At 45.1% G+C, this 11,977-nt stretch overlaps 1 protein-coding gene across 2 annotated transcripts in view; it reads left to right on the top strand.

Annotated features, from left to right (window-relative positions):
* Nucleotides 1-10,836, top strand: part of Atpaf2 (ATP synthase mitochondrial F1 complex assembly factor 2) — a 17,706-nt gene extending 6,870 nt beyond the window's left edge. For both annotated transcript variants that reach the window (XM_031351222.1, XM_031351220.1), the window contains exons 2-8: nucleotides 2,103-2,147; nucleotides 2,327-2,472; nucleotides 4,391-4,488; nucleotides 5,950-6,030; nucleotides 7,361-7,473; nucleotides 7,913-8,028; nucleotides 10,314-10,836. In XM_031351222.1, coding sequence (XP_031207082.1) covers nucleotides 2,464-2,472; nucleotides 4,391-4,488; nucleotides 5,950-6,030; nucleotides 7,361-7,473; nucleotides 7,913-8,028; nucleotides 10,314-10,451 — 555 coding nt within the window. In that variant the 5' untranslated portion in view covers nucleotides 2,103-2,147; nucleotides 2,327-2,463 and the 3' untranslated portion in view covers nucleotides 10,452-10,836. The remainder of the gene's footprint in view (nucleotides 1-2,102; nucleotides 2,148-2,326; nucleotides 2,473-4,390; nucleotides 4,489-5,949; nucleotides 6,031-7,360; nucleotides 7,474-7,912; nucleotides 8,029-10,313) is intronic.
* The last annotated feature ends 1,141 nt before the right edge of the window (nucleotides 10,837-11,977 follow it).

Genomic DNA, 11,977 nt, shown 5'->3' with positions numbered 1-11,977 from the left:
ACTCAGAAATCCGCCTGCCTCTGCCTCCCAAGTGCTGGGATTAAAGGCGAGCACCACCACTGCCCGGCACATATGAACTCCTAACTGCTTGCTCAGAGGTCGTTTGCAACTCAAGATGAGATAAGGATTCCTCAGTCAGATTCCCAGCATGCACATGTTCTTACTGTCACTGAAGTTGCCTCTTCATTTTGCTCTCATTAGACAGAACCTCTGGGGAGCACATCTCATCCCCATTCATCCTTGGACGTGAGGACCAGAAGGAAGACGGGTGTTTGCCCTGTGTTAGAACTTCAGAGGGAAAAGCCCTGTCTAAAGCCTTTGAATATGAAGCCATTGTCTCTTGGGTTCTTTTGCCTTTCTACTGTCTTGTTTTCTGCCTGTCTTTATTTCCTCTCTAGTTATCTTACTATCCAGACTTTTAAATTCTTATTCAGATATAGAGGTAGCTCTGGCTAGCAGAGCATGCCAGAAGATGAGGGTTATAGGAAATTTAGCTGTTCTGGCAGCTTTGGGAGAGTCGGTCCTTCACAGTCAGTTTCTGTCCTTTCTCTGTTCCAGTCTCTTTCACCTATTTCTCAAGCCTGTGCCAAGAATCATTCTCACTGACTTCTGCCTGGCCGGGCTTTTGCACGTTACCCAGTCTAGGCACCAGAAAGCACAGTGGATGTAGTATGCAACTTCAATCAGAGGTAGGAAAAGAGGCCTGTGACCAGCCCACCACGGTGGCCAGTAAAGTAGGGAAATTTAATGGTGGCAGAAACTTACCTACTTTGTTGTAGAATGTGTGCAATAGTAGAATGGTGTTATAGTTTCAGATGATATGGTCAATTGTGTCAATTCTCTCAATGGCCAGAGCTGATATTTCTTAGAATTATTCTTTTACAATTTTATACATACATATTGTCTTAGTCAGTGTTCTATTGCTGGGAAGAGACATCATGACCAAAGCAACTCTTATAAAAGAAGGTATTTAATGGGAAACTTGTTTATAATTTCAAAGAGTTAGACCATTATCGTCATGGTAGAGAACATGGTGGCAGGCATGGTGCTGGAGAAGTAGCTGAGAGCTACATCTTGATCCACAGGCAGCAGGCAGAGAGACAGAGATAGGGCCTGGCATAAACTTTTGAAACTTCAAAGCCCATCTCCAGGGTCACACCTCCTTCACCAGGGCCTCATTTCTTAATTGTTTCCAACAATGCCACCAACTAGACCCACCAAGCATGCATTCTTTGATAACATTTGATGCATATCTTTGATAACATTCTTCTCCATGATCCTTTCATTCCCTTCCCCTTGTACCTCCTTTTTCCAACAAGTCCTCTTATTTCCACACCTCTTTTGGAGGTCTGATAACTTTATAAAAAAGCTATAAAAAAGTTTTTAAAGTACATGAAGACAAGGATTTTTATATCTTATTCATTATCAAACTCTCTCCAGTACCCTCCCCCTACCTTGCACACATATGAAGTTTCTCTAAGTTCTTGTAATTCTAACAAAGATATATAAATCAGATCATCCCCCTTCTTGAAGGAAGTATTTGGAGTTCCTGTTGAATATACAAGCAAGCTGGTTAATTAAATAAATGAGAGAGATGTTTTTGTAGCTTTATTTTCTGCCTGTATATCACACATTTACATTCATGTATACATAAGCACACACATTGGCTTCCTTCCTCAGAGGCATCTGCCTGAAAGGAGCCTCTAGTTCTATTCCATTCACAAACCAACTTTACATTCAAGTACATTGTGCTGGCCTGGGGGCAGCATGGGTGGGCAGACTGGCTACTAAGGCAGGTGTTGGAAGTTCTCAGGTCACAATCTGAGGCTCCCCTGGCTCTTGATCAGAGTTGTCTCCCTGCTTAGAGACTAGGAGAGGAATACCATCGAGTCCTGTTCTTCCCTTGTCCCTGGAGAGTGGTTGTTCCCTTTCTAAGCTTTAATCAGAAGCTGTTGATTATACTGCAGAGGGGGAAGACCTTGAATGGTGATATGAAAATCAAGCCAATCAATCAGCATTAGCAATAATGATACAAGTTGGTGTTGTCTCTGGAACCCTCTTGATGCTATTTAAAATTACCTCTGAAAAAATCTGTCTTACAGAAAGGAAGAGGTTTTATCAGAATGTCAGCATCTCACAAGGTGAAGGTAAGTGTCTGAAAAATCCGATTGCCTTTTTGTGAATGGTTGGGGCGTACTTTATCTCCAGCCAGATGATGGTGGTACTTTTGTCAGCGTTGTCTTTGTGTGCACCAAGTTGGTTGCTAAACTGCGGGAATGGTCACTCGAATCCACATTCCCTGAGAACTTGCATTTGATCTTTTAAGGTGGCTTTGAGATAAACCTGGACCACAGAAAGCTGAAAACTCCCCAAGCCAAGCTTTTTACCGTCCCCAGCGAGGCCCTGGCCATCGCAGTGGCCACTGAATGGGACTCTCAGCAGGATACCATCAAGTTCTACACCATGCACCTGGTAACAAACTTGTAGCAAGCAGACTTTTTTTTAAAGATTTATTTATTTATTACATGTAAGTACACTGTAGCTGTCTTCAGACACCCCAGAAGAGGGCATCAGATCCCATTACAGATGGTTGTGAGCCACCATGTGGTTGCTGGCATTTGAACTCAGGACGTTCGTAAGAGCAGTCAGTGCTCTTAACCACTGAGCCATCTCTCTAGCCCCTCAAGCAGACTTTTTATCATACAAACTTCCACCTGATGCTCCCCAAGCCTTCCTGGCAAAAATTTACAGTTCTTTCCATATTATGACAGGCTCTGGGGTAGACAAGGCTCCTGTCTGCCTATCTGCAGCCACACTTAAACCATCTGTTACTGAACAGGCCAAGGTCTTTCCCTGCCTGGCCTGGCTGCTTGTAGTCCGCTCTACTTGGAGCACTAAGCTGAATTGTGTGACTGGTCTTTTCCCCTGGTTTCAGGACAGAAGTTACCATTAATGACTCCCAGTGCTCCCCCTGCCCCCATTCTGTTTTATCCTTGTTCTTTGGTTGATTTTGGTTTGAGACAGTCTCATGTCTCAGGCAGGCCTTGAACTTGATTTATATCTGCAAATGACCTTGAACTTCTAACTCTACTGCCTGAGTGCTGAGATGATGGGTGTGTGTGTCTCCCTGTCCTGTTTATGCAATGCTGGGGGTTGAGCCCAGGGTTTATGCATGCTAGGCAAACATTCCACATCCAGCCACATCGCTCATCTTTATTTTTTTTTATCATTTAAAATTTTTTTGAAACAGTTTGTTTTGTTTTGTTTATATAGTTCTGGCTGTCTTGGAATTTGCTCTGTAGAACAGTCTAACTTCAAACTCACAGAAATCTGCCTGCCTCTGCCTCCCAAGTGCTTGGATTAAAGATGTGTGCTGCCTCACCTGAGCCCAGCCTTTATTTTTTCATTACAGCAGTTAGTCATTTGTTTTATCCCCACTTAGTCTATAGTGTTCTGTTTTCTGTTTACATGTTTAGTACCCGTGTCTTTCATAGCTTGGCTGGTGACAGAGGAACAACAGCCATGGCTTTCTACTCAGTAGTTCCAGTTGGAAGTATACACAGAGCTCATTGGTGGGGTACGTACGGGACCCAGGCAGCCAAGATGGGTGACGAAAGGAGGATGCTCCACAGTTAGCCCTTCAGTGGTCGGGTGCCATTGAGGCCCCTGAAGCCCTGCCTCTGCAGCATATGATCCCTACTGTACTGCCCACCTTATGGTGCTATGGGTGACCAGCTGATGCAATACATGTAGCCCTCATGGGGTTCTAAGGAAACACTGGGGCTAGGTGTTGTCATCCCACTCACTGCAGACCCAGGTGGGCCTCAACAGCATAGTCTGCTTCTTGACTGTTTAGTATAATCAGGGTGACAAGGCCACAGACTGAGGCCTCTTACTGATGAGCTAACACTAGGAAAATATCTTGATCCCAGTTCACTCTGCCTGACTTGTTTTCTGAAGTGTCAAACAAGCTGGTAAAGCTTCTCAGTTATTTTGAGTTTCATGCCTTTATTGTATTTGAGTATGTATCTTACCTCTGTGGGCCTCAATTTTCACATCTCTGAAGAGGATAGCATCTACCCCAAAGCATTGTTATGCAGGTTAGACTGATAGTCATGTATGTGAAAATATATGAAGCCACTGAAACTTTGAGGAAGTTCACTACTCCAAGAAAGACTGCTGAGAGAGTTCAATGAATCTGGTGAGCACATGGAGTTTGAAGACAGAGCCTGGTTTTCAGAGCACCCTCCCTTCGTCCCCCAGCCCATGAGCTGCTGTTGTGACTGTGACAATGACTCTACTGCATGGCTCTGACGTGCTGTCAGATATAGTGTATGCATGCCTGAACCCCACAGGAGTGTGACAGAGTGTCTTCTACTTTTTCATTAAGACCACATTGTGCAACACATCCTTGGACAACCCAACCCAGCGAAACAAAGACCAGCTGATCCGGGCAGCTGTGAAGTTTCTAGACACTGACACCATCTGGTAAGTGACATTAGATAAACAGTCCTCTTGGGTGGTGTGAACCTCTTAGTCTATTTTATTTCATTGTCCAAAGCATATCAGTGGGGGAAAAGGCAAGGCCTTTGTCATTATTTTGCAAGAGTGCAAGAAGGTAGCCCACTTGATCTGACTGAACCCCAGGAGCAGAACTTCTCAGGCTGTTCTAGCACAGGGTACCCCTTGGGCTGAGCTGAGTTGCCATAGAGAGGTATGCCATTCCCACAGGCTCCAAAATTATAGGACCCATGACCAACCTCTAGCAGCACATCTGGCCTCCAATGTGTTCATGTATTAGTATCCTTGTCATTACAGGTGGCAGTAGTCAGGGGCCGGTCTCTCCCAATTCTGAATTCTCCCCTGTGTCTGTATTTGCTTGTTGGAGAGTGATGTTAAAGGAACATCAGAGAAACAGCTGCATGGTCACTCAGTACTGGGCCTGCTGGCCCATTTCTCAGAGGCTTTGAGTCACTGCAGGGATGCTTGGGTGCTAGCATAGGTACTCTGGAAAGAAGAGAGTAGGAAAGCCTACTCTGTTTTTGCTAGGGAACAGTGACTTGCAGGGAACAGACTTCATTCAGCTTCCCTTTGGTAAAGAAGGCTTCTTGAAAACTATGCAGGGTTCCAACAAGTAAACAAAGGCAGTTGGGACCAAGTTCTACCTGCCTCTACCTTCAAGTCCAGGATTGGGTAGAGAGGAAAGGCTTCCTTCTCTGTTCTCAGCAGCCCAGCTTTTCTGTATACCCTTCTGCTTTACAGAAAACTAGCTTTCTGTGGTGCCCTTAGGGTTCCCATCCATGAGACTGTGCGTGCAGGTTAGCTCCTATCAACTGGCCCTTCTGTGTCTTTATCAAAATGAATTGTACCACCTGGTTCTGTGGTGATCCCCTTGGGTAAAGGAGCCACTCCAGAAGGTGGCTAGGCTCTTGAAGTGTCAGCAGGCATTTGGTCTTTGGTGAGGAGCAGGGGTCTTGGAGAAACTGTCACTGAACTTCTAGCATGGCACTGTAGCCAGTGGATATGGATCCCATTTTTATTGCAGATCTGCTTTTGAGTAGTACTAACATGGGCTAATTTGGACCTGTCAAGTACTTGGGAACTGGAAGATAATGGATTGCAACTCAAGCTACAATAAAATTCCCTGGAGGGCATGAAGAAACATATGGCCAGAACTGCAGAGGTTCTGCTTGTCATCAGTGTGGGGTTTATCTGAGAAAGTGTCCTGGTAATGAGCTTCTGAAGTGAGGCTAGTGCTGATGCTACTGCCCAAGTGGTTCCATTACCCCTTGGGTATACTCTGAGCACCATGGCTTTATGGGACAAGACTTAGGATGCTGGGTTGTTGGTGTAAAGTTTTTGCTTTTGCCCTTTGCATTTTCCTTTTCTGTCCCTCAATGAAGGAATTGTACTTTTTTATTAATGAAGGTGATTTTTACAATGAATTAGCTACAGGGTGGAAGAGCCAGAGACATTAGTGGAACTTCAAAAGAATGAATGGGATCCCATCATAGAGTGGGCTGAGAAAAGGTAAGATGTGCAGCCCCACATGGAACGTTGAATAGACCTGGTATTGGGTTGGGTGCTGGGGTCAGGACCACACAGTACACCTGAAATCTGAGGCTGCCTTCCTGAGCCAGAACCCTCCTGAGCTTGAACTCTCTCAGGTATTGAGAAGTAGAGGTTACCTTGTTAAACATGTTCCTCAAAATCATTTTGGTCAGGCTAGAGAGACAGCTCAGCAGTTAAAAGCACTGACTGCTCTTCCAGAGGTCCTAAGTTCATTTCCCAGGAACCACATGGTGGTTCACAACCATCTGTAATGGGGATCCGATGTCCTCTTCTGGTGTGTCTGAATACAGCAACAGGGTACTCACATACATAAAATAAATAAATAAATCTAAAAAAAAAAATCATTTTGGTCATTGTGCCCTGAATAACTGCTGCTGGAGTATACCATGACAAATGCAGGGGCAGCTCTAAGCCCCCATGAAGCACCGAAGGCCCCAGACCTCTGGCCTCCAGCAGGTCTCTGACCCTTGCTTTGCTTGACTTGAAGGCTGATAGCAAAGGTAAAACCAGCAAACACTTAGCACTAACTAGCGAGGTAACAACTCAAATTCAACTATAAAAAATCATCATTTTCACTATTATTATCTTTATTATGATTGCTGTACTGCTAAGTAAAAGTGACTGTGTAAGATACACGTGCACATAGACAGAGGTCAGGGTAGCTCCCTGCAGCACTGTGAACACTATCTGTGACGTGTGGCCTCTAGGGATTGATGGTACTCATCACTTTCCTTAACACAGTAAGTACAGAGTTGGACAGATAATTGATAAGGTGGCAAGATAAATTCAGCATCAACTCTTTCCAAGTGAAATGGGGAAGGGGTGGTCCCCGTGGCTCTGCTTTGTCTGCAGGGTTTTGGAATAAATGTCTACGTGATCTTTCTTCTGTTGTAACAATTTTCACAGAAATTATCACTTGTTACACATTTCCTGAGTCCTCACAATGACCCAGGCATCCTGAGGGGGCTATTTTTATGTACTTGTTTTGATTCTTTGAAATAGGGTCTCATGTAATCAGGGTTAGTTTCAAACTCACTATGAAGGCACCACTGTCCTTCTGCCCGTGATCATCCTGCACTATGAAGGCACCACTGTCCTTCTGCCCGTGATCATCCTGCCTCAGCCTTCTAGTGCTGTGATCATAGGTGTGCACCTCCAGGCACTGCCATCCTGAGGGAAGCACATATGCCATATCTGTTGTTTTGTTTTGTTTTTTTGCTTCTAGTTAAAAGTTAGACTGCTTTTGAGAGACAGTGTGCCAGAGACATGCTCATGCCTTTCCCTTTAGGTATGGTATGGAGATCGGCTCCTCCACCAGCATAATGGGGCCCAGCATCCCTACCCAGACCCGAGAGGTGCTTACCAGCCACTTGTCCTCTTACAACATGTGGGCCCTGCAAGGTACAGTTTGGGCTTTGTGGGCCTGGAGGGTTGGGTACATAGTGACACATCCCTCTTGAGTACTCGGAGCATGGAGGCTGGGTGGTTCTGATGGCCAACCCTTTTACTTAATTCTCCAGGGTCACACAGCCTCCAGGAAAAGTCTTGACTTCATGTATCATTAGTTTGGACCCATATGGCCATCTTTAAACCAATCATGAGTTTAAAGTGAGTGAGGCCTGGGGGAAGGCCACTCTAATTAACTAGGTTCAGGTCATACATCTATCCAGGAAAAGACAGAGATGGGTTATCCCAAGAAAAGGAATAGTATTCTGGCAGGAGAGTGTGTCAAGCTCAGGTGGGTCTTAGGATGGTGCCCCCTACCCCATTCCATGAGGGAATAGAAACTGACAGTCAGTAGGCTCTAAGTTCTGACTGGGCTTATGTCCCCCACCCCTAGGGATTGAGTTTGTAGTAGCCCAGCTCAAATCTATGTTGCTGACTTTGGGCCTGATTGACTTGCGCCTGACTGTGGAACAAGCTGTGCTTCTGTCACGCCTAGAGGAAGAGTACCAGGTAAGTTCTGGTCTCAGTTCCCACCTAAACCCTTTCTGATTCAGATTCACTGAATTTTATTACTTTGTACATGTAAAAAAAAAAATCAAACTAAGGGACAATAAAGGTTTATGTGTTGCTCAGGCTAAGAGTGTGTGGCTCAGTGGTAGAGACTAGCCTAGTATGCTCTGGGCCCTGGGTTCCATTATCAGCACCACACACGCACACATATACCCGTGCATGTGAAAGGTTTCAGAATTGTTTAGTACTCTACTTGCCTCCCAACTCCTCTTCAACATCTTGATCGGGTAGGACTTGTATTTATCCACATTTTATAAAAGAATAAACTGGAGTGTTAGACTGCGCTTCTGGAGAACGTTACACTGAGGTTTACACCCGTGTCTGTGTTACCAGGCCTAGGCCACCACTGTGCACTTGGAGGCTCATGGGCAGATAACGGTATTTGGGCCTCCTCTGTCCTGCTTTGTGCTCCTGATATTTCTCCTTAATGGCAGAGGAGCCAAGGAGTAGCTGCTACTTGCACATATGTTTGATTTAGGGGGCAGGAAAACAGCTTTTCCATGCTGCTGTTCACAATTTTGATTTTGGCTTGTCTTTGTTTTGCTTTGTTGAGAGAGAGTCCCATGCAGTCTAAACCAGCCTTGGGCTCATTGTGTATCTGAGCCTAATCATGAACTTCTGATCTTCCTGCCTCAGCCTCACTGATGCTGGGATTATGGATATATGTCAAAATGGCTGCTTATTTACATTTTTATTTTACTTTAACTTTTCTGAGACAAGCTTTGCTATATAGTCCTGACTGGTCTGAAACTCACTGTGTACACTAGCCTAGCCTGGAACATCTGAAGATGCTCTTGCCTTTGCCTCTTGAAGTGCCACTGTGCCTGGCTTTTGTTTGTTTTTTCATTTTTTCATTATTTTATTCCCTCTTCTCTCTCTCTCTCTCCCCCCCCCCTCTGTGTGTGTTCACATTTATGTGGTATATACGCACGTAAATATACATGTGTGTGAATTCTGGTAGAGACTGACATGATGTATCTAACTCAGTTATTCTCTAACCTGGGTACTGAGGTAGAGTCTCTCTCTTGCTTGAGCCCAGAGTTCACCAGTTTGGCTAGTTAAGTTGCTGTGGAGAATCCCTGCCTCTGCCTCTGGAGAGCTAGGATCATAGGTAGGCTGCTATACCCACTTGGGATTTATGTGGTTGCTGGGATCTGAACTTGGATCTTCATCCTTGTGCAGCACGTGCTACGCCATCTCCTCAGCCACTGTTGCATCATTAACACTGAGAACTTAGTGTTTCTTGTAGTCCACAGGGTGCTGCTATTAGTCCAACCTCAGAAGGTTAATGTTATTAGGAGTTGGTTTCTTTGGGATTAAAAACCTTTTTGGAATATTTAATGTTTTGCTTGGAAAAATGCCAGGGGCAACCTATTTCTATACAGCAGAGGAGAGCTATTCACTGATGTTAGGCCATTTCATGAGAAGGGCTAATGTCAGCTGTTAAGACTATAGAGTTGGTACAAAACCAGGAAACCTGGCCTCTGGTTTAGACTCTGCTTTTGGCTACGGAATTCAAGCCAGGTGACCCTCTGAACTTTGGATTTGATCCTGCACAAAAGGAGGAATGACGTGGAATGAAGGTGAAATTTATTTCAGATAATGTATTTCAGCTGTTCAAATGGAGACCAAGCAACCAGAAATGCAGGTCGCTTGTATGGCCTGAAATATTTTGTATTCCCTGGTGATCTGGCCAGGCCTGCTGGACTCCTTCAGAGAGAGGCTAGCAGAGTGCATTTGCAACACTCGTGTCTGCAAGGCACGGTGGGTTCAGAGCTCCTCCCTCTTGTTACAGTTCTGAGAGGGTCTATAGATGGCATCCTGTGTGCTGCAGGGAATCACTGCTGTTCTGCTGCTCCTTAGGGGTCAGAACAAAGTTGCCTATGGTCTGGCTTCATTTATTTACTGCATCTCCATAGTAGTGCCTACAGTCTTGGACAATGAGATATACAACTCATAGAGGATGACAGTTTTCAGGCTGATCTTAATGTAAGATAAGGGATCACAATGGGCAGCCCCTAAGTTGGGATATGTTCCTCCCAGACTATCTAAGCCCCAGAGAGCAAAAAAGCCAGCCCCAGCTTCCTGGAGTTATTACCAAATGGCCCACAATAGGTTTGATAGGATCATGGCTTACCACCCTTAGCCCAGTGATGGGAATGGAATGTGATTCAGGTCACCAGGCAAGATTACTCACCCAGAAACTTATGTTTACCTCTCCTTAGATCCAGAAGTGGGGCAACATTGAGTGGGCTCACGACTATGAGCTCCAGGAGCTGCGGGCTCGCACTGCCGCTGGCACCCTTTTTGTCCACCTCTGTTCAGAAAGCTCTACAGTCAAGCACAAGCTCCTGCAAGAGTGAGGCCCTGGGGTGCACACACTGTCTGGAAGGAATTGCGCAGACACAGGCTCCCTGATGTGGGCCTCCTTGGCTGTTGGACTTCTGAATCCAGTGATGTTCTGTTGGCCGGTACCTCTTGGGCTCCCTCAGCCCTATACCTGTGGGGCTACCCACCCTGTACCTGGGTCTTCCCTGACCTGTGTGGGTTGACCTTATAAAGAAGCATCCTGAGAAGCCCTGGAGACACAGTATGCCTGACTTGTGGTCAGACAGCTTCTGATGCAGGCGCCCTTGGCCTGACCAATAGTGAGGGAGGGAGACAAGTGGTATAAGGACTTTCTCTTGACCCTGATTTTATTAAATATTTTTTCATTCTGGAAATATATCAAGCCTCATTTTTATTTGAGCCTTAGCATTTCTCCATTCTTGTTTTATCTGATCTCTGTCACCTTTATTACATCTGCTACCAATGGCTGGGAACCTCATGGGGGAGGGCAGGAAACTAGCACATCACTCTTAAAAATATGTTGTTTTGGGGCTGAAGAGGTGGCTCAGTGGTTAAGAGCACTGATTGCTCTTCCAGAGGTTCTGAGTTCAATTCCCAGAAACCACATGATGGATCACAACCATCTGTAATAGGATCCGATGCCCTCTTCTGGTGTGTCTGAAGAGAGCAATGATGTACTCATATACATAAATTAAACAAATCTAGGAAAGAAAGAAAGAAAGAAAAAGAAAGAAAGAAGGAAGGAAAGAAGGAAAGAAAGGAAGAAAGAAAGGAAGAAAGAAAGAAAAAAGGAAGAAAAGAAAAGAAGAAAGGTATGTGTCACTGTAGACTCCCTCCCCAAAGCCCGGACAGTAACACAGCAACGCAGCGCTGCCCACTGTTGAACGGAACCGGCTACATTCAGAAGCTTCACCCCCATTTGAGCAAGAAGGAAGTTACTGATTGGACTGTTAAACTGACATAGTTTGGGGGAAGGGTTTTGCCCCAGGTATTTTACCTGTTGCGGGAACAAAGGAATTATTATTAAATTCAAGATGACTGAGTGACCAGACCTCGTGTCGTCTAATGTTTTACTTTTCCCACGTGGGTAAGGTACAGTATGGCTAGCCTACCTCTTCTTATCTCCTTCAATCTCTTCCTATCTATTTCTTACTCCTATTACCAGAAGAACTCTTTATTTCATGTATGTTGGCGCTGGATGCCAACATGTCACCACACCCAGCATTTTTTTTTTTAAATGTTGTTTCTGGCTGGGCACTGGTGGCGCATGCCATTAATATCTCTCATGCATAATGGGAAGGTTCATCCAGCTGCCCCCTCCCGAAGACTACATAAGTAGTTAGCGATTGCTGGAGTAAGTGGACAACTCTAATGCAAGTAAACCTAAGATTCTCATTGGTTCTCCAGGATAGACTGAGTGGAATTGCTTTTTTGGTTTGTCATTATCTGGAGTGAGTAGTAGACTCCTTGGAAAGTCACATTACTTGGTGCCCCAAGTGTATGTAGACATGACAGAACCAAATATGAGCCTAAGAGGAGC

This window comes from Mastomys coucha, unplaced genomic scaffold (assembly GCF_008632895.1).
Source record: "Mastomys coucha isolate ucsf_1 unplaced genomic scaffold, UCSF_Mcou_1 pScaffold5, whole genome shotgun sequence".
In the NCBI taxonomy this organism is placed as follows: Eukaryota; Metazoa; Chordata; class Mammalia; order Rodentia; family Muridae; genus Mastomys; species Mastomys coucha.
This window is presented reverse-complemented; position numbering and strand designations above follow the sequence as displayed.